The 26589-nt window shown below is 39.7% G+C and overlaps 1 protein-coding gene across 1 annotated transcript; it reads left to right on the top strand.

The window, feature by feature from the left end:
• The first annotated feature begins 236 nt into the window (after positions 1 to 236).
• Positions 237 to 16843, top strand: FASTKD2 (FAST kinase domains 2). Its single transcript, XM_049773203.1, has 12 exons — positions 237 to 467; positions 905 to 1709; positions 4665 to 4768; positions 5475 to 5583; positions 5840 to 5963; positions 6994 to 7133; positions 9165 to 9337; positions 11338 to 11501; positions 12661 to 12867; positions 13236 to 13320; positions 15731 to 15845; positions 16648 to 16843. The coding sequence occupies exons 2-12, from the start codon at positions 1002 to 1004 to the stop codon at positions 16750 to 16752; spliced, it is 2034 nt and encodes a 677-aa protein (XP_049629160.1). The 5' UTR covers positions 237 to 467; positions 905 to 1001; the 3' UTR covers positions 16753 to 16843.
• The last annotated feature ends 9746 nt before the right edge of the window (positions 16844 to 26589 follow it).

Genomic DNA, 26589 nt, shown 5'->3' with positions numbered 1-26589 from the left:
AGCGTGTGGTTGTGTGTGATTGGGGAGGACTCGATAGTTTCCCAGAGCCACTCCCCCGCCTCCAAAAATAATCTTTTTTCTCCCCCAAAGCCGCGAAAATATGCATTTTGTCCTTCGTAGCCACCCGTAGTTCTCGCGAGACGCGCTCTTCGCGGAGTCGGTGGTGGCGGAAGTAGCGAGTATTTGGTGTTCTGACCTCAGGTGAGCGCCTGCGGGGCAAGTTACAAGCCTTGCCGGACCAGGCCGGGGCGTCCGAGTCGGCCCGGGGACGCTTCTGGAGTCCCAGGTTTTGATTCTTGTAGGACGATTCATTCGTCCTGAGTCGGATCCTAAAGGGATTATTTTGGGGTTCAGGGACGATTGATTCTTTCCAGGTTGGGACGAGCCTGGTGTGAGCATCACTTGTCTGGCTGCTTCCTTGCTGGTCTTCTTAGCTCGATTTCCACCCTTACAATCTATAACTGCAGGTAGAAGGAATTTAATCAGCATTGATCCCTTAATTTTATTTAATCCCCCCATTTTATTTAAGCAACTATGATTACAAAGTAGTTTAAAACCCCTGATTTTAAAATGAGAACTCCCTCACGGCAGTGCTCACAAAAATCCCTCCTCTTTGTGACACACGTTCCAAGCCAGAGATCCTCTTCATTTTGGGGGGGGGGGGGTAAAAGCTTTTTCTTCAAAGTACTTGACGAGAGAGGATTTCCTAGCTAAACTCGAGAAAGTCAGTATATTGTGGTAAAAGTGAAGGAAAATCTGACTACCTGGGTCAAATAGCTGAATTTTTTATTCCATGTAATGTCTCCATAGGTTCCCATTTTAGTTATTGTTGAACACAAGCCCTTGCTTTAATTGTGAGTTTTGCTGTAATTTTTTGTTCTTTTCACAATCCTTTGCCCTGCAGGAAAACGCAAGACTATGTTCACTTTCACTGGTAGAAGTAACCTTGGCCTCCTATTGACCATTTGAAAGCCATTGTAAGTGAAATAGAAGCCAGAAAAATGAATAACACAGCAGGTTCCTTTTTATGGAGCTTGAGACAATTCAGCATCTTGGCTTCAACAAGCATAACCAGGAGGCTGTATTCTTTGGGATTTTTCCAACCAGCAATTGCTTATTCACACTGGAACCCAAGAATTCTCCCAAGGAATGTTGATAGGAAAACACAGTCCCATGTTAGACATCTATTTCAGGATGTTTCACTATTTAAACCAGAAGCTGATGGCTTTCAAATAAAAGTCATCAACCCTGGAACAGTTTCAAGAATTGAAAGGCAATTGTCCATGGACTCAAGACACAATCATGCCTCCAATGATGGCTTGAAGGAAATAGATTTTCATCATGAAACCTCTAATGAAGAAGTTCTCACCAAAGAAACCAAACGAACCCTCATCAACTTGAAAATACTGTCTAGTGAGTGTAATTCTCTTAGTGATGTATTAGATATATATTCAAAAGCACCTACATTTCCTAGTAGTAACTACTTGTCAGCCATGTGGACAATTGCCAAAAGGATGTCTGATGACCAGAAGCGCGTTGAAAGGCAACTTATGTTCAACCACCCTGCCTTTAACCAGCTGTGTGAACAGATGATGAGAGAAGCCAAGATCATGCATTACGACCATCTCCTGTTCAGTTTTCTTGCTGTGGTAAAGCTTGGAATTCCTCAGAACACTTTGCTGGTACAGACCTTGCTGAGGGTGATTCAGGTAAAAATCCAGAGGAAACTTAAATATTCCTTGACATAGTATGGCATTTGCCTTAAAAGAATGAGGGGGAAGAGCAGTAATCATCCCTAAAAGATCATTAGTAGAAAAAAGAATTCTTTCTGATTCTTTCTCCATATATGTTTTATAATTTAGGAACCTTAAGTTAACTAGTTATTTCTTTTGCTCTGCTCTTCTCCAGTGTGAATAATTATGACTAAACAAAAACAAGACTTGTGTAGTTGAAAGGAGAGAAAGAAAGGAATTAATATTTATAGAACATCTACACTTTTATTTATAGAATTTTATTTAATCCTTTCAACAGCCTAAGTCAATGCTAGCCATTTTGCAGAGGAGAAAATGGTCTTAGTGATTTTAAGCAACATGGCTCAAGTCAAAGTTCGTCTATTCCTTTATGCATTCAGTAAATATTTTGGGGTTACTGTACTTCTTTTTTTAAGTGTTTTTTCTAAGTTGTAAATATTTTTTTTAATTTTTATTGTGACCAAAATGCATTAAAAATCTTTCACTGCATCATTTATGGTACATAGTGACAATGAATGAGGGGCATTCCCACCACCAGTGCTGTCCTCCCTCCACCCTGTTCCCAGCATATATCCCATATCTCCCACCGTTACCCCCCAGAATGCTAGTGCAACTGGTCTCCACTTTACAGCTTGTTGTAGATTGAGAATCCATTCCACCATCATTGGAGATAAAAAGGATAAGAAAAAAGGGAGAAAAAAAATTGGTAACAACTACCAAAGAAAGAAAGAGAGGGAAAAAATGGAAGAAAAAAGAAAAAAAAATGCACCTGGCAAATAAAAATAAAAATAAATCGTAATGAGTATATATGGAGCCAGGGGTTGATCCCATGATGTTATGCTTCAAGGATGGAGAAACTCTGAATCTCTTAGACTACAGGAATTCCTTTTCTTCCCCAATGCTTACTGTGCCTATGCGCCAAAAAAAAAAAAAAAAAAAAAAAAGTGGTGGGAAAGCCAAACCCTGCCACTCCAGCACCCTTACTTTTTCTTGTTTTGTTTTGATTTGTTAGTTTTTTACTTTATTTTCCTTCTCTTTTTTTCTTTCACTTTTCTCTTTTTCACTCTTGTGGGTTACTGTACTTCTTACAAAGAATTTACAAATATAGAAGTTGTATTTGTAGGCACTTAAAAAGTAGTCAATATTCATTTAACCAGTATTCATTATGTTCTAGGCATTATGCTGAGCATGGGGGAATATAAATTGTGAAGAAAATAATGGTCATAGTTGTGTGTTTGGTGCAATGGAATAGCAAAAATCCTAGAATTTTAATGGGCAAGAAAGTCTTTAAATCTAGTCAGAAGAGCATTATGATGGGAAGAGAAATAGATGAGGAAAATTTTAGGATTGTTATTTAATGCATATGTACAGGTATATATAAATTTGGCAAAGAGAATTGCCTCCAGTAATCCTTGGCACTTTTTTTTTCTTTTTTTTTTTTTTTTTTTTTTTGGGGGGGGGTCACACTTGGCAGCGCTGAAGGGTTTTCCTGGCTCTATGCTCAGAAATTGCCCCTGGCAGGCACGGGGGACTATATGGGATGCCAGGATTTGAACCACTGTCCTTCTGCATGAAAGGCCTCCATGTTATCTCTCTGGCCCCAATCCTTGGCATTTTTAAAGAAAGTGATGTTATTTATATCCTGTTAACTGATCATGAGAATAAGAACTAGTTTGTGTGTGTGTGTGTGTGTGTGTGTGTGTGTGTGTGTGTGTGTGTGTGTGTGTAAGAAAGAGAGTTTAAAGTACAGAACATAGAATCTGTGTTTGATAGACTTAAGTTTTGTATATGGATATTTAAAAAAATTTTCCAGTTACATTACTGGTCAGTGATACTTGTTTTTTTTTTTTTTAACTAGCTTGTGTGTGTGTGTGTGTGTGTGTGTGTTCCAGTTACATTACTGGTCAGTGATATCTGTTTTTTTTTTTTTAACTAGGTATGTGTGTGTATGGTGTGTGTGTTCCAGTTACATTACTGGTCAGTAATATCTGTTGTTTTTTTTTAACTAGGTGTGTGTGTGTGTGTGTGTGTGTGTGTGTGTGTGTGTGTGTGTTCAAGTTACATTACTGGTCAGTGATATCTGTTTTTTTTTAACTAGGGGTGTGTGTGTGTGTGTGTGTGTGTGTGTGTGTGTGTGTGTGTGTGTGTTTTCCTGGGAGTCAAATCCAGGGTCTCATATGCAAGGCCAATGCAACTGTTGGATCCCTTTTGTGACAGGAACCACCTGGCAGATAGAACCCCATTGGAGCTACTGTGGGGACCCTTTAGAGCAACAGTTACAGAGATTTTCCTTAAGGTAAATGTCTAGGAGACACTGTTCTAGAGATAAGGAAGGACAGCACAAAGAGGGGCACCATCCACCCCATGATCAGTGGTTCCTAATCTGACCTGACTCTGGGCCATTTCTCCTCCCTCACAGACAGCTATGGTTAAAGGAGAGATAAAACCTATCAATATTGTGGTGTTCCAGAGACATTACTAAGTCTCCATGTTCATCCTTATCTTCTTGGCACTTCGCCTACCCCAGGCTATGCTTTCTATGTATCCCAGTTCCTCTTGTCCTATAGAAGCATTGTTGGAAGGGAATAAAGTGTCTGTTCATCAGCCAGACCAGTTGGCCAGAAAGACCAATTCTTTCCTGATCTCCAGCTTTGGCGGGAGGGGATGTGTGTTCTTGGTCTTCAAATTCACTGATGAGACAGAAGTTGACCCTTGCTGGCTCATTCAGGGTTGACACATTCAGCCACTGGCCTACACATCATCCTTCTTACTAGATTTTGAACAAGTGTATACATTAGCATAGTGTTTGTTGGTGTGTGTCGGTATATGATTGTTTTCCACTGTCCGATTTTTGCTTGGTTCAGAGAGTGTTCTCTTATCACCTGTAATGTTTTTCTAATTGTATTTCGATAGGAACGCATCAATGAGTGTGATGAGAAAAGCTTGTCAGTTTTAGCAACGATCTTAGACGCGATGAAACCATGTAAGAACGTGGAAGTCCTCCGAGCGGGGCTGCGGTAAGAACTCTCTTCCTCCCTCCTTATCTCCCTCTTTTTTCCTTGTGCATCTTACATGAAACCAAGAGCAAAGCTGAGCTGCTATTTTCATGGGAGGGGACATAGAAATCCTGTGAGTAGAGCCTTTAATACTACATAATACTTAAAACCCTAGCTTTGAAGCAAGTCAAAGTTGGAAATAAAGCTGCTTTAGGGATCCACTTTAATTTAATGTAGTTAATTTAATTTATGTAGGTAATATTATAATTGAAAATAAAAATATTAGTGCTAATATGTACTCAGGAGATATGGAATGTATTTAGTTAATCATTGTACTTGGCACCTGGAACATGGCTTGAGTTTTAACTACATAACATGGATGTGACTGAGTCCATGTTAGAGATCAGTGAGAATAATAGTTAATTCCTCTCTTCATTGACTATATTTTGAGATACCTTCCTGTTGTATTCTGATGTGGTTTGTTCCCTGGGAAAGGCTGCAGACCAGTGTGAGAGGGAAGAGTGCTAGGTGTCTCCCGGTCAGTTCACTAACTGCTTCCCATTATCTTGGGCAATAGACCATTTCTCTGGCTTCCCCATTCTTGTCAGGACATGAATAGTAAGTAACTAGACAGAGACCTACTAGTCCCTTGGGGGCTGGATCAAAGGCCTTTGTCAGACTCTCTTCCAGTTTAGTTACATGTGGTCTTGATTGCATTTGATGATAGGATCCTTGTTGATCAGCAAGTGTGGAATATAGAACATGTCTTCACGTTACAAATGGTGATGAGATGTATTGGAAAAGATGCACCAGTTGCTCTGAAAAGGAAACTGGAGGTAAAAACCTAAATGTTCTCTAGCGGGTGGGAAAATTTGAAAAAGTCTCACTTCCTTAGTCTGGTTGTTCAGAGGTTATTACTGCAGTGGGGGGCTTGATTTGCTAAAGAAAAACAGTTGGATTATTGTATGCACAGTGATGCCTTTTATGTATCACTTGGAATCATTTTCCTCGAGCTTTATCTTTTGACTTAAAAATGAAAATTTTATTGATTTACCCACAAATGGCAAATCAAATTTTCTTTTCTTTCTTCAGATGAAAGCCCTGCGGGAACTTGGCAGATTTTCAGTTTTGAATAGCCAGCGCATGTTCGAGGTACTGGCCGCCATGGGCTACCGGTCTGCTGTCCTTCTGGACGAGTGCAGCAAGATGGTCATAGGTAAGAGCATTGGGCATCTTTGACATAGAATCTGACATACACTTCCGAACCACACTTTGGTTTACTTTAAAAATTGTGCTTGGGACTGGGAAGGTGGCGCTAGAGGTAAGGTGTCTGCCTTGCAAGGCTAGCGTAGGACAGACCGCGGTTTGATCCCCTGGCGTTCCATATGGTCCCCCCAAGCCAGGGGCGATTTCTGAGAGTATAGCCAGAAGTAACCCCTGAGCGTCAAACGGGTGTGGCCCAAAAACCAAAAAAAAAACAAAAACAAAAAAAATTGTGCTTGGGGTCGGAGCAATAGCACAGTGGGTAGGGTGTTTGCCTTGCACACAGCCAATTCGGGTTCCCTCTCCAGTATCCAATATGGTCCCCCAAGCCTGCCAGGAGTGATTTCTGAGCTCAGAACTAGGAGTAACCCCTGAGCACTGTCAGGTGTGGCCCACAAAACAAAAACAAACAAAGAGAAATTGTGCTGTCAAGTGAGAGAAAGAGGAGAGCTGGTAGGGTGCTTGATTTTTTGTGGCCCACCTGGGTTTGATCTCTGGCATTCCTTGGAGCACCTGACCACCCCTCATAGTGATACCTGTGTGCATAGCCAGGAGTAAAGCCCAATTGGAGCCCTAAACCCCAAACCAAACAAATAAAATCTTTTGCTGTGTTATGAAGAAATATCTGATGATGTGGTTAGATTTCATTTTATTTTTACCAAAGATTCTGTTTATTTTATTTTGTTTTTACAAAATGTTGCCTTTTTTTCCTTTTGGTTTTTGGGCCACACCCAATGATGCTCAGGGGTTACTCCTGGCTCTGCACTCAGGAATCACTCCTGTCAGGGACTATATGTGATGCTGAGGATCGAAGTTGGGTTGGTCACATGCGAGGCAAATAAACGCCCTACCTTCTGTGCTGTCACTCTGGCCCCAAATGTTGCTATTATTTTCTTTAAAATAGAAGTGTTGAGTCTAGGGTATATTAGACCATGTGTTCAAAACCCTCTGGTAATTTTGATTTCTTTCACTTATCCTTATAGGTAATATTCATGGGTGTCCTTTAAAAGTCTTGATAAACATATTGCAGTCATGTAAAGATCTGCATTACCGTAATTCAAGCCTTTTCAAGGGAATAGCAGATTATGTGGCGACAACTTTTGACATCTGGAAGTTGAAAAAGGTAAGGATGCTAACAGTTTAAAGCAAGTTTCAGTATGTGGGGAGGGCACTGGCCTTGCAAGCAGCTGACCAGGTTCCACTCCAGTACCACGTAGGGTATCCTGAACCCACTAGGAGTGATCTCTGAGCATAGAGCCAGGAGTAAGCCCTGAGCAACTGCCAGGTATGGCTCCAAAAAATCTAAAACAAAAGCCCCCCCCCCCCCAAACTAAGCCTCTGAAACCTTATGAATTCATAAGCATGTTATTTGATTTAGCCTTTTAAGTGGTTTTTAGCAGAATAGCAGAAACAGGAGCTCATTGTTTTTTTTTCTTGGGTTTTCTTGTTGACTTAGCATGTGGTTTCTTGACCCTTCTCTCTCTGGAACAAGAATCTTGATGACTGAAGTTTGTCATTTTTAATTTTTGAGGGTTGATCTGTATTGGCCATAGTCAGAGTTACTTCTGGTCTTGGCTCTGTTCAGGAATGATGCGAAGGAGGCTTGGAAGTCTATATACAGTGCCAGGGATTGAACCTGGGTTATTCATGTGCAAGACACTTGTCTTACCTATTGTACTGTCTCTTGCTCCCATTTTATTTGTTTTGTTGTTTTTTGTTTTCAGAGGGTTGTATAGTATTTTTTAAATTTATTTATTTATTTTGGGTTTTGGGTCACACTCGGCAACACTCAGGAGTTAATCCTAGTTCTGCACTCAGAAATCGCTGCTGGCAGGCTCGGGGGACCATATGGGATCCTGGGGTTCAAACTGCTGTTTGGCTACATGCAAGGCAAATGCCCAACCACTGTACATTCTCTCCAGCCCCTAGTTGTATAGTATTTTTGTAGGAAAATTAGGAATCATCTGATTTTCCACTTTTTCTTTGTTAAACTTAGAATAACAAAGATAAGTGATAGTACAGATGTATGCTTTTAAAGATGAAAATATCACCACTTAATGATTAAATCAATTTTTTATTTATGGGAAATGCTTTATTTCTTCTTATAGGAGACCTTTTTAGTCCAAGGGCTGTGCTAAAAAGAAACACACCCAGGACCGATAGCAAATCAGTAGGGCACTTGCCATGTAAGTGGCCAACCTGAGTTCGGACCCTGGAATCCCATATGGTCTCCTGAGCCTTTCAGGAGTGATTTCTGACCACAGAGCCAGAAGTAGCCCCTGTGCACCACATGGTATGGCCCCTAAGCAAAACGAAATAAATACACACAAAGGTAGCAGCTGGTAAAATACATTTCATAGAGACCAGTGGTAACAGGGCTAGATCACAGGTAGAGTCACCTTGGGAGGAATGGTGAGTGTTGGGTTTATAATGGAAACTCACTTCAGAAAGAAGCACCAGAAATGAGTGGAAAATTTATATTAACTATGGTATTTCAGTGTTACCACTATACAATATAAAAATTAATTTGTTTTTAGAAAGTTTTGAGTTGTGTCATATTTTACAATTTAGAAAGTATTGGAAGAAGGAGAACTTAAAATTGAGTTGATCCTGTAAGTATTTAAAATTTATTTCCAGACCTGTTTTATGAAAAGTTGTAGGAAAAGATTATTTTTAAGGAATTATTCTATAGTGAAACAGATATGGAAACTACTTCATACTCTGATTCTCAGCTTATATATATATATATATATATATATATATATAAAGATTGTTATCTAGGTACGTGATCCAATAATGAATGAAAATTTTGTGCAGAAAATTTAATTATTTGGGAGGCCAGATAAATAGAATAGTGGGCAAAGTGCTTGTCTTTGATGAGACTGGCCTGGTTTATATTGGTCCCTGGGACTCCATAACCTGCCTGGAATGATCCCTGAGTTCAGAGCCAGGAATAAGCCCTGAACACTGCTAGATATGTTCCAAAATACAAACAAACAAACAAAAAAACAGAGAAAAGTTTATTTCTCTTTAGTGAATATAGTTGATCAGGAAAGTTGTATTGTCATTTCAGTTATTTTGATCTAAGAAGTTGTTAGCAGAATACTTTTACTGTTAAAGTTTTCCCTTGAATCTCTCTCTTTCTTTTTTAAAGATTATTTTCCTGCTCATTTTATATGAAAACCTTGGCTTTCGACCTGTTGATTTGATGGACTTACTTGTAAAGAAAATAATTGAAGACCCTGGCTTCCTAAATATGAAAAGCATCATCTCAGTGCTTCAGATATTCTCTTCTCTCAATCACATTAACGAACAACAACCTCCAGAGTATGTACTTGTCCTTTTTCTACTTTTTCTACTTTTTATACTGCTGCACAGCATACTTAGAGCAGTGATTGCAAATCCTTGCTTCCATGGCCATCGTTCGTATCAAGAACTAAAACTATTGCTTACCAATTTGTATGTTTAAAGATAATTTCCTTAGTCTTGCTTGTTTTCTTTGTTCTTTATGATTTATTCAGCAGAGGGGTTTTCATTGCAAATTTGTCAAGCATATTTTCTAAGCTCCTTAGGTCATGAGCAGAACTGTTCCTTTGGTCCAAAGCTCTGAGCATAACTATTCCTTTGCTCTCAAACAACAATTTTGTATTATTTTTGTTTTAACCAGAGCAGTATTTCTCCTAATAAACAGGACATCTTCAGACAAAACCAGGCTTTTCCTACCTCTGCTTTTCACCAGCTCAACTCTCACATCATGTAGAGAATCTCATTTGTTCAAAGGGTACTTAACAGCAGAGTCTCTAGAGATATGTTGCTTAAATGTGTCTCAAGTCTGCCATTCCAAGCAACTTTGCTTTTAGAAAGAGACTTATGGATGCCTCAGAATTCTCATCTCTTCAAACAACGGGAAGAAATTAGCATTATTTCCAACCACATTGGTTTTCAGAGGATGGATTGAACTGGTTTCTGCTCATTTCTTAAGTCCCAGAGTATGTAATTACCCTTTTCTTTACTTTTTCTACTGTTATACACATGTTTAGAGCAATGACTGAAAATCCTAACTTTCCACGTCAATGCCATTATTATCATATGGGTATGGGACTTTGTATAATTTTCCTTGATTTATTCTTCTGACAAAAAAAACTGGGGCATTTGGCTCCACACTTATTCAGCTCTTGACTGCCCTTCCCTGCTCTGCACTCCACATCCCACCATCTAGGGCCACGTCACTGTTGTCACCCGGCCCTGTTGGATTCTTCTCACCCGCTGAACTGTTGGCTGTTCCCTAGGTCCTTGGTCTCTGCATGGGCCCAGGGACAGGTGCTGATCAACTGGAGTGAAGATTGAAGAACTCGGAAGAACTTTCTTTCTTCTTTCTTTTCCTAATCTGCTTACCCCAGAGTTCTCAGGCATCTTCCTTTACATCTGCATTGTCAGTCAGGCCTGATTTCAGGGGATCCTTGTCTCTGCTTTGAGACTCCATACCCTGTGCCTTACTCTTTAGTCACTGGTATCCACACACTGTTACACAGACAGCATGTGCTTCTCTGTGTTTCATAGGCTTACTAGGCTCTCAGTGATATTCCTTTTCCCCATCTTATCCATCTAGTAAAATTATTCTTATCAGTCTCTCCTCCATACCACTTTGCACTTAAGAAAATAATCAGTAATGATATGTAGCTTATGCCCTAAGAATCAGGCAAAAGTAGATTGAGAGGGTTTCGACACCACTTTTCATTGATAATCATTGATAATCACCATGGTCATGGATTTGAATCTTTCTCCCTTACTTCTGGTTGAACTGCTTTTGTTATCCTAAATACCATACTCTGGGTGGTATGGTTAGACATATAGTTTTTTTCACTCAGAGTACTGGTAGACAGGTTTTTTTTTTGTTTGTTTGTTTGTTTGCTTGTTTTTTGTTTTGGGGTCACACCTGGCAGTACTCAGGGGTTACTCCTGGCTCTCCGCTCAGAAATTGCTCCTGCAGGCTTGGGGACCATACGGGATGCCAGGATTTGAAATACCGTCCTTCTGCATACAAGGCAAACACCCTACCTCCATGCTCTCTCCGGCCCCTGGTAGACAGCTTTAATTACTTATAGCACTGTAGTGTTGTTCTAGATATTAGAGATAAAAATCTAGATGTTATATATATTATAAATATTATATAATATCTATAATATAATAATAATAATTTTATTTATAATAATCCAATGCCTGACAGTTTGAACTGCATTGAAAGCTGTGGGTTCTGCCATGGTTCAACCACGACCTTGTCTTGTGTTTTTCTACTTAACAGCCCACTTTTATCTGTTTCTCTTTAGGTTCCTAGAAGTCCTGACTAGTACCCTAACAGGTTATCTTCACCACATCTCTTCAGAAAGCCTGCTGAGTGCCATGTATTCCTTTTGCCTTATGAATCACTTTCCCCTGGTCCCTCTTAATCAGCTACTCAAAGAAGATGTCATCAAGGAACTTCTGAGATCAGGTGAGAAAGCAGAGCACAGTGGTGACTCACTGAAGGCAGGGCCACTAGCTGCCCTGTGATTCTTGAACAGAACTATAGGGCAGTGTTTGTTGTTTAAAACATGCTGGAAAAATGCTAAAGAAGAAAGGATGGAAGGCAGAGGTCAGATCTCCAACCAGCAAACTAGTGGAGCCTCTTTCGATGGCCGATGCTACATAGAAGACAGGGATCATTATTCTTTTTATTTACACTTACTGGGCCTAGTCTAGTTCTTCGTGTGTTAAAGGGGTGTGTGCTTCTCAGTGCTTATAGAGTATCACCTTTGAAGCAAAATCAAGTCAGCTTGTGTGACTAGAGGAGGTACTTGATTACTTGTGACCCTTGACAAGAATATAAACAATCACATAAAGAATCTACCCAACAGTTGTCAAAGTAGAAGGGACTTTATTAATTCTTGGAATCAAGTTATCTGTCCACTTAAACGTAAAAGTTCATTAGGCAAGGCGCACACATTTTGATGATAGGAAAATTGAGTAGTTTATATTCTTTTTATTTGGCCATTGGGGAGTGGGGAGCCCTACACTGTGGCTTAAGTTCTGGCTTTGTGCTCAGGGATCATTCATGGTGGAACTCAAAGGACCATATGGGGTGTTAGGGATCAAATTGCATCAGCCATGTACAAGGCTTATGTGCTTGACTATTTCTCTGGCCCCTGATTAAATTATTTTAAATCAATGCCATACAATTATGAGACTTGAATTCTAATCTCAACTCTGCCTTTAATCTTGAGGCACTTGCACATTTTGGGTGTGTTTCCTTATCTATGTAATAACAGGCTAAATTACCTTCAAAATAAACAACTTTGAGACTTAGAAACAGTGTCAGGTACTTGCCATCGATCTAGATACTGTGGGAAGAAGCTAGACAGAGATCAACATATCATCAGATTTATGGCGCACAATTAGAATTTTATGGATGCTAATGCTGTAGTGGTATTACAGGTATTATATATATGTATATACATATATGTATAATATATATACACTCCTGATAAAAATTGAGCATACTTTTAGATTTTAAACATGGCACTAGCCAGTATGCTCTGTCACACAATAATAGTGCTTTAGACTTCTAACTGCAGCTCTAAAATGTTTTCTTCACTTTACATGTTCTTTTTTAGGGGAGAAGAATGTACGCAAGCTCTCTGTTTTGGACAGTTGTCTAAAACTCGATGATGTTCCTTATCACAAGGCCATAGACTTAGCCCTACCACAGCTCCCAGCCGTGCCACTGAACCCAAATGGGAAGGTAGCAGAGGTGCTCAGGAGCCTTGTGGGAGAAGGATGCTTCTCGAGAAATGTCCGATTGCAGCATCATTATTATATTGGTAGGGATTACCTATGATTTTTATTTTATTTATTTTACTTTTGTTTTTCCTTCCTGAAAAATAATGGGGAATTTGTTAGGGCAGTTTTGTGTCGTACAGTGTGGCCTTGGGCCAGTTCTTCCTGAGTTCAGATGCTTGTTCTGCTGTGAGCACTGTTTTGGTACACTTAAGCAGGCTCCTTTGATTTAAGCAATCCAGGGGCAACAATAGTGCTCATGACAATGATAGAAATTAAATCCAGATTGGCAACAATGCAGTATACTTGTATCTGGCCATTATTGTTCTTGGGACTTGCGCTATGTGATGCGGTTGAAAGGCAGTCCCTTTGAGTAGTGTTTGAAAGACTGATGGATGTTATTTTCTTGCAGATTTTGAAATCCGATTGGATACTAACAAGAATCAAGCGCTTCCATTTTCTGACACAGATGCGGTCACTTCTGCCGATATTCAAAGGTTGCTTTCCTGTCTTCATTTGTGGTGTTATTGGAATTTAAACGTATAATGCTCAAAGGTTTTATATTCAAAAGCAGTTATATACTATACACATATTTTTTTTTCATGAAGCTTGTAATGCAACAAGAGGCTTCTCATCCACCGGGCTGCTTCTACATAGACTTTTTCTGTGTATACTTTCCTTAAAGAGCTGGACTAGTGTTAGGCCATATAATGAAATAGATTTTATTTTTTAATTAGATTTTTAAGTTACATTGATTGATTACAACTGATACACAGTTGTAACAACCAGTGAAATTTTGGCAAGATAATGTGTCAGTGATCAGAGAGAATAAAGGCTTCTGTATATCTGAAATAATAGATATTTTGCTGTAACACATGAGCACCTTTCTAATGGTAGAGGACCTCCAGCTTGTACATTAAATGGTATTTCATGAAGGGAAAGACATAGTCTTAGTTATAGGCTTAGTTATAGGTTTTTTTCTTGATGCACACACTACAAATAGGTTCTCTCTGGGAGAAATGTGATGCTACCCCACGAGAGAATGTCCTGCCTTTTGAACAGGAGCATAAAATTCTTGCACATACCCACCATCAGACCAGCTGGCTAGGAAGACCCTGCATGGCCTTGTGGAGTACATGAAGATGAGGCGCCTGAATCCTGACTGCAGGGTATCCAATCTCCTCTTTGCTGTGTAGAACAGGCATATTCACAGGGTTAAGAAAAGTAAAGAAGGGGCCTGAGCGATAGCACATCAGGAAGGGTGTCTGCCTTGTATATGGCAGACCTGGGTTCATCTTCAGTCTCCCATGTGGTCCCGTGAGCACTGTCATTACCCCTGAGTGCAGAGCCAGGAGTAACCCTGAGCACCTCCAGATGTGGCCCAAAAACCAAAAGAAAAGAAAAGTTGAGAAAGCTATCTGCCATTCTCAAAGCTTTTTGCCCATCCCTCTCTGTTATCATGCATTTCTCTAACCTTTCCCTTTTTCAGCTGCTCTTTTAGTATATGTGTTATCTTCCTCCTGTCATAAAAAAAGAGAAAAACCATTTTTATTCTGGGCTTATTTAAAGGTCACTTTTGAGGTGCCCAGTGCCTGCCATGAGTGATCTCTGAGCACGGAGCCAGGAGTAAACCCTATACAGGGCCTTGAGTGGCCCACCTCTCTCTCTCTCTCTCTCTCTCTCTCTCTCTCTCTCTCTCTCTCTCTCTTCTTTCTTCCTTTCTTTTCTTCTTTCTTCCTCTCTTCTTTCTTCTTTCTTTCTTCTTTCTTTCTTCTTCTTCTTTCTTTCTTTCTTTCTTTCTTTCTTTCTTTCTTTCTTTCTTTCTTTCTTTCTTTCTTTCTTTCTTTCTTTCTTTCTTTCTTTCTTTCTCTTTCTTTCTTTCTCTCTTTTAGTTTCTATCTCTCTCTCTCTCTCTCTCTCTCTCTCTCTCTCTCTCTCTCTCTCTCTCACACACACACACACACACACACGTATACACACAAGAAAGTTCACTTTTCTTTTCCAGGGCTCTGCTACTCTGGCATAATAATATGACATAGTAACTTGCCCTATCTGAACTTTCCTCCAAAATAAACAGTTTCTCTTTCATTGTACCAGGTAATATCAAGAGTGAGAGTAAGAGGAAATAGGACATAAATGTAATTTCCCCCGTGAATTTTATCTTTCCCAAACACCAAGAACAATGGGGAAAAAAATCAATTGTGTCTTCTACATTTTTTTATACACTTGTTGTCTCATTCTTAAACAATCTAATAATTCATCTTTCACAAGCTGCTCCTTCTAGATTGTAAATACTGCTGTTTCTTTGTTTTTATTTTTAGACTTATTCCTGGCTCTATACTCAGAAATGTCTCCTGGTGAACTTGGGGGGCCATATGGGATGCTGGGGAGTAAACCAAGGTCAGCCACAGACAAGGCAAATGCACGACCCACAGTGTTATCTCTTTGGCCCCCAAAATACTGCTCTCAAGAGACAAAGTGTACAAGGGGATATGCATTTGATATTATCTACTCGTAATAAAACTAATGATGTCAGGCAGTACTAACAGTGTACAGGAAAGCCTTAATTTAGGATACTTTCATAGCTAAACCTTTTCCTCAACAAGACTGACTTAAGATGACAGAGACAACACAGGGACACTTATTGTGTAAAATACGATAAGTCTTGGGCTTCAGAAGCAACCTTCAGTACTGGAATATCTGCACACGAATGAGAAGGATGCAAAGGAGGACAATAGGGAAAGATGAGGTCTTTGTCACATAGAGACTCCAACTTCTAGATCTCCAAAGAACAAGAATGCAGCAAGATTAGAAAGACTCATCTCTGCTTAAAATAATCAATGTACAATGTCATTCTAGACTGTTGTGAGGGATTGCACTCATTTTGTTGCTTGTTTTTATTTCCAGAGTAGCTATCCTTTGTGTTCCTAAATCTGTCTACTGTTTGGATTCAACTCATCCCAAAGGATTATTTGCTTTGAAAATTCGGCATTTGAGGGCAATGGGTTTCTACGTGATCTTGGTAAGAAAAATCATCTACGATATTCCTCACTTAGGGATGTTCATGTGGTCAGGAGTGTTGTGGTTGAAGTTGGTCACCAGGAGTCTGAAAGACTCAACAGTTTGAACTTTCTGAACTCATCTTATTGCTGCTTTCTTTTGAAAAGAATGTTCTTAAGGCATGATTCAGTGTCTGGGGGGCTAATCACTGTCACTCACTCAGGGACTGGGTAATTTTCCTGTTTGGTTAACTCTTTCATGCCAACAGAACAGTGGAGGGTATTACCCTCTGGCTCTGATTGGTTTTTGGTGCCTCTGCCATTCTAGAACATTCACTTCAGATATGTTTGAATAATAATCTTACAGCTAGATTCTGTTTTTTTTTTTTAATTTTGGATTTTGGGCCACATCCAGTGGTGCTCGGGTTACTCCTGGCTCTGCATTCTGAAATCGCTCCTGATAGGCTTGGAGGACAGTATAGGATACCAGCGATTGAATCCAGGTTGGCCCTGTGCTAGGCAAATACCTGCTGTGCCCCAAAGAGTCTTAAATATTTATATGAAGTCTAGGATCTCTGAAAGTGCTACTCCCATGGCCTTGAATGTAGGTGAAATGTAAACTTTGAAAACTTTCACTGTAGGTACTTTGCTATCTAAAGTTGCCTTTCCTGTAGATTGAGTTTGCCCCTTTGGCTAAATAGGCCAAAATTTTAGATTCTCATTTATTTTGATTTGACGTTATTTTAAAATGTTTGGATCTCAAAACTAGCCTTTGTTTTTACATATCTTCTTGCAGACTAATTGTTTTCCCTTTCTTTAATAAAGCTCAATAATTGGGAATTGGAGAAATTAGAGCTAGAGGAAGCGGTCGCAATTGTGAAGACTGAGATCTTTTCAGAGCAAGCCCTTCCTGCTGCCGATGTGAATTGATGGAGCTTGGGTTAAAAGACAGAAGTGATCTTTCCAGAGGAGGAGACATACATTTATGAAAATAACTTTAATAAAGATTCCAATTCAGTTATTTATGGAACTCACATGACTGCTCATTGTCACAAATGTTAAGCATGGAAAAATTAGAATTATTTTTAACCTCCTGCAAAAGGCTGAATAATTTTTGTTTTGTTTTTGTTTATTGGTAGTGTTCAGGGATAACTTTTGGCTCTGTGCTCAGAAATTATGCCTGGGAGGTGCTCAGAGGACAATATGGGATGCTGGTGATAAAATCTAGGTTGGGTACAAGCAAGGCAAAATTGTCCTCCTCAGTGTGCTACTGCTCTGGCCCAAGACTGTACGTTTTGTGCACTCAGATTCATATGTTGGAGCCTTACCCCCAAAGGTATTTGGAGGTACAACTTGAAGATAGATTATGTGGATGAAATATCTCAGAAGTAGATTAATACTGTCTTTATAAAAATGACACAGTTTTCTTGTTACTGCTGCTCTGTGAGTACCTAGTGATAAGAAGACAATTTGTACTAGGAAAGAGATAGTCACTACATAGTGAGTCTGCCCTTGCTTTCCTCTGGACCTTCTAGCCCTCAGACTGTGAAAAATACAGTTTTGCTGTTTCATAAACAACCAGTACCTTGGTACCTATAAACACACACACACACACACACACACACACACACACACACACACACACACACACACACGCATGCACACACGCACGATCATCCCAAACACCTTGCTATTTACAGATATTATCTTACTATTACCTTCATTCTCATAGAATTAGCTATTATTTTTATTCTCTCTGGACTTGCCTGTATCTCTTTTATGAGGAGATATTATTTGCCTAAGATGGCACAGATAGCAGGATAGGACTTAAGTCTGAATCTGAGTCATAAGTCTCTATGAAAAAGGTACTTGAAGACCTCTAAGTTAACAATTAAAAAGAAAAACTCCAGCAATTACTCCAACTGTCCATTTTTTTTTTACTATACCTAGCTTGCATTTAGAGAAGGTTAGTGCTGAAAGGAACTTTGAGCAATTTTTTAGTCCTCCCTTATTTTATGGTTGAGAAAGTTTCAGCTTCAAGTACTTGATTTTTCTGAAGGCCCAGCTATGTCTCTTGACTTCCCTGTCATTTCACCCTCTGCTGCTCCTTAGCTTGCTTTTGATGCTGCATTTTGATTTAAGATCAATTATTACCGAGTTCTGCGCACTTGAACAAATAATTTAATCCTTAGAAGCTTTAGAACAAAATGAAAAGCATTCTGCTCTCTAGTTAAGAGTCATTCCTTAAATATTAAGGGTGTCTCTTCTCACAGTCATTATAACTCCTACTGAAACTCATGTGGTGGGCTATGTCATATTAAAACACCTCTGGACAGCAAAGAAAGCCATGATCAAAAAGAGAAAGCAACACTGGGAGAAGATATTTCCAGATCACCTATATGATAGAGACTATATTTAAAAATCTATAAAGAACAACTCAGTAGTAAAACAAAATAGGGCCATCCCATTGAAAAATGGGCATAGGATCTAAATAGGCAGTTTCCCAAAGATGACAGTGGTGGCTAGCAGGTACATGAAAGGGTGCACTCCGCCACTAATCACCAGAGAAATGCAAGTTAAAACCTTAATTAGATATTTACTCACACCTGTCAGATTGGCTGTTCTCAAGACCATGAGTATTGGATGTGGAGAAGGAGTTACAATGGGGGTTAGGGGTGTAAATAAGTATAGTCATGGAAAACAGAACGGAGGCTCATCAGAAATTAAAATAGCTACCAGATGACCCAACAAGTGCCTAAAAATACTAACTCAAAAGACCTCATGCTCAGTGTGCGTTGACAGTAGTTCAGATATGGGAACTTATGTTTGTAAACGTACAACTATGGTGGAACTGAAGAAAGAATGAAATGGTCCCATCTACTACACACAGGTAGGTCTTACTTGCATTCTAAGTAAAAATCTGTCCGAAATTCAACTGTAATCTCAAGTGGACTCTAAAAATCTACTGACCTCTGTCAGGAGCCCAGGAAAACCAGGTCTGGAGCAAGTATTACTGCAGGAAATAATCCAAGCAAAGTTGAGAGTGAAATAAATACACATGGCCAAATAGAAATCTTTCTTGTCAAGCCAAGGGAGCACTGCCTGCCAGACTGCAGTTTTTATTGAGTACAGAGACCACCTCCAGAAAGGGGAGTAAGGACAAAGCCTATCCGGAGCCAGTCCCACCTAGGTTTGCTTAAGATATGCTAAGTAGGAAAATCTCTGTTTTCGGTAAAACCAAGTTGTAAACAAACATAAAGAAACCAGGGATGATTTTTGTTTTGGGTGGAACCAAATCATAAACCAGTAGATCTTGAAGATACAAAGGACAAATTAGTGGGTGCCACAGGCCAAGGGTGGGGATGTGGACACTGGGTGAAAGTAGTCAAAAGTACAAACTTGGTTATGAAATAAATCCTGGGCATTGTCGTATACTGCATGATGATTATTGCTGGTAATACATACAGTGTAGTACAGTCCAAGTTTGCTAAAAAGAGTAGATAATAAAAGTTCTTCGCACAGATTTTATAATTACAAACTGTTGCATGAAGGTTTAATGATCATGAAATAAAACAAAATTGACTTATATTCCTGAAACTAAGATAATGCTATCTTTCAACTACATCTCTTTTTTTGTTGTTGTTGCTGTTGTTTTGTTGTTTGGGCCACACCCGGTGATGCTCAGGGGTTACTCCTGGCTATACGCTCAGAAATCACTCCTGGCTCTGGGGACCATATGGGATGCTGGGATCGAAGGAGGACCATCCTGGATCAGCTGTGTGAAAGGCAAACACCCTACTGCTGCACCATCACTCTTGCCTCTACATCTCATTTTTTAAATAATTAAGTATAGTTGATGATTTTACTCCCCCATGCCCTCATTTTAAGGCATTATGTGATTTCTTACTCCCCTTTTGACTAACAACAACAACAACCTGAAAACTTGGATTGATTTCATGGATCATCTCTTAAAATTAGAGAAGATTATCAGAAAACAAACTGCAATTTTTTACATCCAAAGTGTACTTGCCTTTACCCTTCATTTTAAAATGAATGAACCTATTATATTAGTATGTGACTAATTACAGTAACTATGAAAAAAATGAGTTCATAGGTTAAGACTTTATTCTGGTGATATGCGAGTCAGTGGAATTTACCTTTTGAAATTAGATGGATGAAAAAGACTTCAATATTTTTATCTAAATCCTTATTCTTGTTTGCTTGCTATTTGGAGCAGTGTTAAAGATAATGTTGTTTTAAAATTCTGCTGATATCATAATTGTATCAGTTATGCACAAAGACAACATCAAGATAAGGGGCACTACATGATCTATTTATGACTTCTATATCAAAAGCTCCTCCAGGTCGATAAGGAATGAGAACATTATAAAAAAGAACAAGGAGCTGATTGCTGTGAAAAAATTTAGGTGCAGTAATCTGAGATATGCTCCTTTAAACACACATTTTTTGCCTTTCACATTCACAGTTATTTTTTTCCTTTAAGAATCACAGCATTGTCAAGGTTGAATGCTTTGGGCTAGGCAGCTGCTGTGAGTAATAGAATCTTTCTGCAATGCATTTGCAGGCCCCCATATTAGTAAAAGTAGCTCTATTTGAGCTCTTTTAGAGTATAAGTGACATTTAAACAGGCTATATTTAAATATGTAGTTCATTAAGTTTCTATGTAATACATAGGGGTTGGTTGTGTAGATATGTGACTATAGTGCCTTTTTTGGATATCTCAAAACATAGACACATAAGTAAACATATGATAGGTCTATATGGTGTCTACCTAGAGCTGTGTTGGGACATGTTGCCTAGCCCTTCTTCAATCTCAAATGACAGAACCTTTCCATGGAATCATACAGAGATGTCCTGCTCTGATCCTTGCAGGTATGTGGCTCACTCAGCAGCAGGTGCTATAGTTCAAGTTATTGAACACATTAATTAAAATATTTTTAGTGAGGTTCTGTGATGTTCAATACTGACATTGGTGGTTTGCATGCACAGAATTCTTTTTGTTTGTTTTGGGGGGCTTTGGCAACAACTGGTGATGCTTAGGAGTTACTCCAGGATCTGCACTCAGAAATCACTCCTTGCAGGCTCTAGGGACCATATGGGATGCCAGGGATCAAACCAGAGCCTGCCGCATGCAAGGCAAATGCCCTGCCCACTGTGCTACTGTTCTGGACCAATTTGCACAAAATTCTAACATTACACTTATCACCAGTGTAACTAACCCTCCTCCCCCAAGAACCCCAGCATCCTTCCCTTTCAACCCTACTCCTTTAACCCCCAGCTCCATTGTGTGATCTGTTCTCTCATACAGCTGCCTTTGGGCATCCATTACACCCTTGCTGTGTATCTTCATAGCCTATGTATTGGAGTTCATTCTGTATCTGTCCTTGTCTTCCTGCCTGACTTCATGCAGCATGATATGCTCTAGTTCCAACTGAGCTTCTGCAAGTTGCATGACCTTATTCTTTCCTAGAGCTGCCTAGGGTTCCTTGCGTAGATATACCATGACTTCTGAATTGTGACTGCACACATGCTTGACTTCACATAACACATTTGTTCAGATAAAGGAAGCTCTGTGAAACTGAGGGCAACTGAGCCATGAAACCCAGGATGCTGCCTTCCTTGGACATCTAGTGGGGACTTCTACTGCTAGTGGGGCTTGTGCTCACCCTGAAGACAACCCAGAGACTCGGGCAATGGCATCTTTTAACAAAGTTACCCATTGAGCTGTCAGTGTATTTTAGCTCACTGGGGAGGTTCTGAAAACTGGTCTCAATGTTTCCCACCTTCTGTGTCTGAATATTCTAGTTGTGACCCAGCTTCTGCCAAGCAGACAGACCCATTTAAGATGAAGAAATTCAGTGAGATGTGAATCGTATTTCTGGCAGCAGTCATGGGTATCTGATTTTTTTTTTTCTGATATGACAGGCAGTTGCAGAGTCTCCTAGTTCTGTGAGGCCAGCTATAGAGAATCCTTTTCTTTTGTGGGAAGGATGCTCCTCAACAATGCTCAGGGATCATGGGCACCACTCCCAGAAGCACTCAGCCAACTGTGCAGAAGGTTCATCCAGGGCTAAGACTGGAGGTGGTGGTGGAACTGCTCAGGTTCCGTGGTGCCAGAGACCACGCATGCTACAGACTTCCCTGCTGGGAATGACAGGGGTGGGACCTGTGTCTCATACATGTCAAGCATGCACCCCTAACCCCTGTGTTGTCTCATGGCCCCTGGAGTGTTGTTTGCAGAGGGAATAATGGAACATTTTCAGGACGTTTTTTGCTTCTGAATTATGTGCCAAGGTTACAGATCTGAAAATCCAGTTTTGTGGTGATAGTTTGAGAACAACTGGCAGTCAGATTAAAGACCACTTTTCAGGGGCCGGAGAGATAGCATGGAGGTAAGGCGTTTGCCTTTCATGCAGAAGGACAGTGGTTCAAATCCCAGCATCCCATATGGTCCCCCAAGCCTGCCAGGAGCGATTTCTGAGTGTAGAGCCAGGAGTAACAGAGTGACCCCTGAGCACTGCCAGGTGTGACCCAAAACCAAAAAAAAAGACCACTTTTCAGTGCCAGTGAGGAAAACCCAAGGAAACTTGTGCAAAAAAAACCCCAAACTTAATGGCAAAGCACATTGTATGTGTGTATGTATGCATGTATGTATATATGTATGCTTTTGGGTACATTTGGCAGCACTTAGAGGTTATTCCTGTATCTGCTCTCAAGAATCACTCCTGATGGGCTTGGTGGGGGCATATATGGGATGCCAGGGAATGAACCTGGTTTGGCACATGCAAAGCAAGTGCCCTACTCTCTGTGCTATTACTCTAGTCCCAAAGCATATTGTATTTAAATGAGAGGTTTAATTTCTATAACCAGCAGCCAAATACTCACTAATACAGAAGAAGCTGGTAGGTGCAGCTAGATTCAGTAGGAACAAAAAAACGGATGTGTTTACGCTAAAGAAATTCACTGAAGGTTTAGACATGCTTCATGTGCCAACCCACCTCCCTCCTTTTGATCAATTTTTCACCAAATTTCTTCCATGTTTTCAACTTGACAATTTGGCCAGTTCCATCATAGGTCATCTCTCTCAGCCCCATGACCCTCAGCACCTTGAAGTGAGAAGAAAGGCAGTATAAATAGCGCCCAACTTTCTACTCAATTGTCCTAGGAAATCCATTCCTTTTGCTTCAAAAAGAAATGGAGAAATATTTCAACTTCACTAAATATATAAATCACCCTTTGTTTTGTAAGTTTTATGTGAATTTAAAAAAAGTTCAATGTTCGGCTTTTAAAAATTACTTTATTTAAACACCATGGTTACAAGGTTGTTCATAATACAGTTACAAAGTTGTACATGATGGAGTTTCAGTCATACAATATCCAACACCCTTCACTAGTGCACATTTCCTGCCACAAATATCCCGTTTTCTCCTTCTCCCCATGCCGACTCTGGGGCAGGCATTTTACTCACACCCCTCTTCCTTTTTTCCCCTGTTTAGACACTGTGGTTTGCAATTTTGTTACTAAAAGGGTACCATGCATATCACTTTCTCTCCTTTCAGCACTCAGTTCTTGTCCAGAGTGCTCATTCCCAACTCTCATTGTCCTAGTAGTCCCTTCTCTGCCCTCACTGCACTTCTGGCTCTTTGTAACAAGCTTTCTACCATGGTCCTGTCCTCTTTGTCCTCATCTCTATTGTCTTTGGATATTAATACCACACTTTTTTGTAACTTGGAGGTGCTTGAATGTAGCTTATGTTTCTCAGAAAACACTCCACCTATCTTTTTCCTTTATCTTTTCTTTTTTAATATAATTTTTATTTTAATTATAGTGGCTTACATATTGTTCACAGTAATATTCCAGATACACATTTACATTGAGTCAGGGGAATTCCCACCACCGAATTGTCCTCCCACATCTGCTCCCATCCTGCCTCCCATATCCTCCACTCTCCCGTCAGGGGCTGCTAGAATGCGTGTTCCCTTCTGTGTCTAGTTTATTACTTAGTAGTCTTATAACTGTTTGGTCTTGATGCCTCCATTACTGCCCCCTCTAATTGGGAGGCGGGACTAGAAAGTTCAAGTTATGTGGTTTTGTTTGAGGAAGAGAAAAGTAATATAATAGGGTAAAAGTCAACTACGCCGATATGAGCAGAGTCATTCTAGAGGCTCTCATCCTTGATTTGAGGGACAAAGAGGAAAAAAAGAAGGTGAAACACCACAACAGTTCAAAAAGAGGAATCAAATAAGATATCCAGTGAGCACTGCAGCAATAAAAATATGCACTACATAGTTGCCATGGTCGTGAGATAGGAAATATGACAAGGCCGAAAAGGAAGAAGAGAAAAGAAAGAAAAAGTAAATATATAAATAAAAAAATGAACAACTACTTCAATATCCACCCCAAAACAAATAAATCGACAAAAACTAGATAAAAAAAAGAATTATTTAGTGTTTTTTGTCTCTTCCCCCCTCCCCTGCATAGGCACAGTAAATATTGGGGTCATTCGAAATGGGAATCCCCTTGGCCTAAGAGATACAGGTTTTTCTACCCTTGAATATATTGTCATGGGATTATCTATAGACTCCTTTCACGTTCATTTACTCTCTACCTATCTTACTTGATATTAGTCTCCAAGGAAATCAGCTAAAGATAAATGCTCTGGATGATCCTATAAAGTTGTGTCCATGGTTGTTGTCCTTGTTCCATCAGCACATGGTTGAAATGGAGCTTGTATTCGGTCCAGTTCACATACTGTTTTTAGGCCAACGTCCAGCTGTGCTCAGGGCTAATTTCTGGCTCTGTGCTCAGAGATCCCTCTGAGCAGGGCTCGAGGGACCATATGTTGTGCCACATTTGAGTTTAGGTCAGTCACATGAAGGCAAACACCTTACTCCCTGTACCATCTCCCTGGCTCCTAGAATTTTTTTTAATGCTGAAGATGAATATATCTTAGTTTCTCTCTAGCTGTCATCTTCTTCTCTTCTAAGATTCATTATTTTTAATTAAATGTTACTATATTTAAGGATTTTTATTTCCCTTTATATATTGATTTTATTCTAAAATATTTCAAAGTATCCTTGCACAGTGGATTTAATTTGTTAGAAATTGCAAGACATCACAGAGGGCAAATTTGATGAACTAAGGGTATAATTAAAGTCTAAATGCTAATGATCATTTATCAAGAGGCCTTTGTATGACAGGTACGGTGCTTGCATTTCACACCCTTAATATCATTCTGACCTGACTAGAACCCTATTTTGTGACTATTAATAAGTATCAACTTACTTTTTATAGAACAGGAGCTTAACATGATTTTCCTGGGAGAGCAAAAGGAGATAAAAGATAGTGCTGTATCTACAAGAAGAATCTTCCTCACCTGCAAAGCTTGTGTGTTAAGCTAGTATTTCTAATGACTTTTCTTATGTGTTCAACATTAAACTGGTATTTCTAATGGTTTTCCTGATAATTGCAATCACTTGCATAGTTGGTAAAAATATGAATGTCTTATCCTAAGCACATCAAGTAGAAATCTACAGAACAAAGACCTGAAAAAATCTTGCACTGTTGAGGTCACAGTATCACCACAACATTTTATTAAATAGGTCTCATGCATAAAGAGATTATCTGTGGCATTCACAGATATCTTTGAAGGCTCTTCACACAACAGAGACTCAAGTATAAGGAGCATTAGTTGAAGCCTATTAGTATTGGTTTCAAAGTGCTCTTAGATATCTATTTATTTGAATGTTCTGCTTTCTCAAGTCATTATGCATGAACGGATTTGTAGTTATGAAGAGGCAATTTGAATAGAATAAGGCAAGACAGCATTTTGCATCAGCCATAGGATAAAGAATTCTGCTTTGGGATCCTGGGTATGTCTGTTTACCTCTCTGAACCTTTTTTCTTCATCTGTAAAATGGGGGTGCTGGCATTGTTTGAAGGAGTATTGTAGAAATTATAAATAAAGATGAGGTTCAGGGTCTGGAGAGATAATACAGAGGGTGAGGAGCTTGATCTGCATGTAGCCAACCCCATGCAAATAAATTGGGAGCATCACCTATTTTTCCCTGAGTACTGCCAAGAGTAAACCCTAAGCATAGCCCAATGTGGTCCTACCCCTGCCCTGGTTGAAGGTACAGTTGAACCTTGAACCATACAGATTTGAACTGTGAGTATTCACTTATATGTGGATCAACAGCACCTCGGAGGGATGAAAATATGTTGACAGTGGAAATAAATGCCGGGTGAGGAAGAAGACATAGAAATAGAGCAGCACAGAACACTGATGTCAGGCATGTCAGCAGAGGCTTTCAATTTCTCAAGGCTGTGTCTGACTTCTCTTACAAAATGAATCCTTCTATGATCTGGAAACCATAGAGAAATGGAACAGTAGAAGAGGAATTTGTACTTTTTAAACGTGAAAAAGAAAAAAATCAAACTCTGTTTCTAAAAAGCTAGACCAAGTGTACCTGCCTTTCTCTCCCTCTTTCTCTTCCTTGTCCTCTTTCTTCCCCTTGTCCACGTCTTTTGCCTCCACTAAGTCAGCCAATAAGGCCTTCTCTTCTTCCTCTTCAGTGTACTCAGCATGCATGTGAGGAAAACGAAGACCTTTATGAAGATTCAGCCCAGATAAGTGAATAATAAACAGAGAACAGGTGTGAATTACAGTTCTCATCATCACCAAGTCATCTGGTCCACAATAGCTAAATTTTAGAGGAGTCAAAAGCTGAGCGTAATTTTTTGGTA

This window comes from Suncus etruscus, chromosome 5 (assembly GCF_024139225.1).
Source record: "Suncus etruscus isolate mSunEtr1 chromosome 5, mSunEtr1.pri.cur, whole genome shotgun sequence".
Lineage (NCBI taxonomy): Eukaryota > Metazoa > Chordata > Mammalia > Eulipotyphla > Soricidae > Suncus > Suncus etruscus.
The sequence above is the reverse complement of the archived record's forward strand: the minus strand, read 5'-3'. Positions and strand labels throughout refer to the sequence as shown.

Excerpts from the sequence above, each read along its gene's own strand:
- FASTKD2 (XM_049773203.1), top strand. The coding sequence starts at position 1,002 with ATGAATAACACAGCAGGTTCCTTTTTATGGAGCTTGAGACAATTCAGC. Across the intron at positions 1,710-4,664 it reads CCTTGCTGAGGGTGATTCAG|GAACGCATCAATGAGTGTGA; the intron begins GTAAAAATCCAG and ends GTATTTCGATAG. Across the intron at positions 11,502-12,660 it reads CAAGGAACTTCTGAGATCAG|GGGAGAAGAATGTACGCAAG; the intron begins GTGAGAAAGCAG and ends GTTCTTTTTTAG.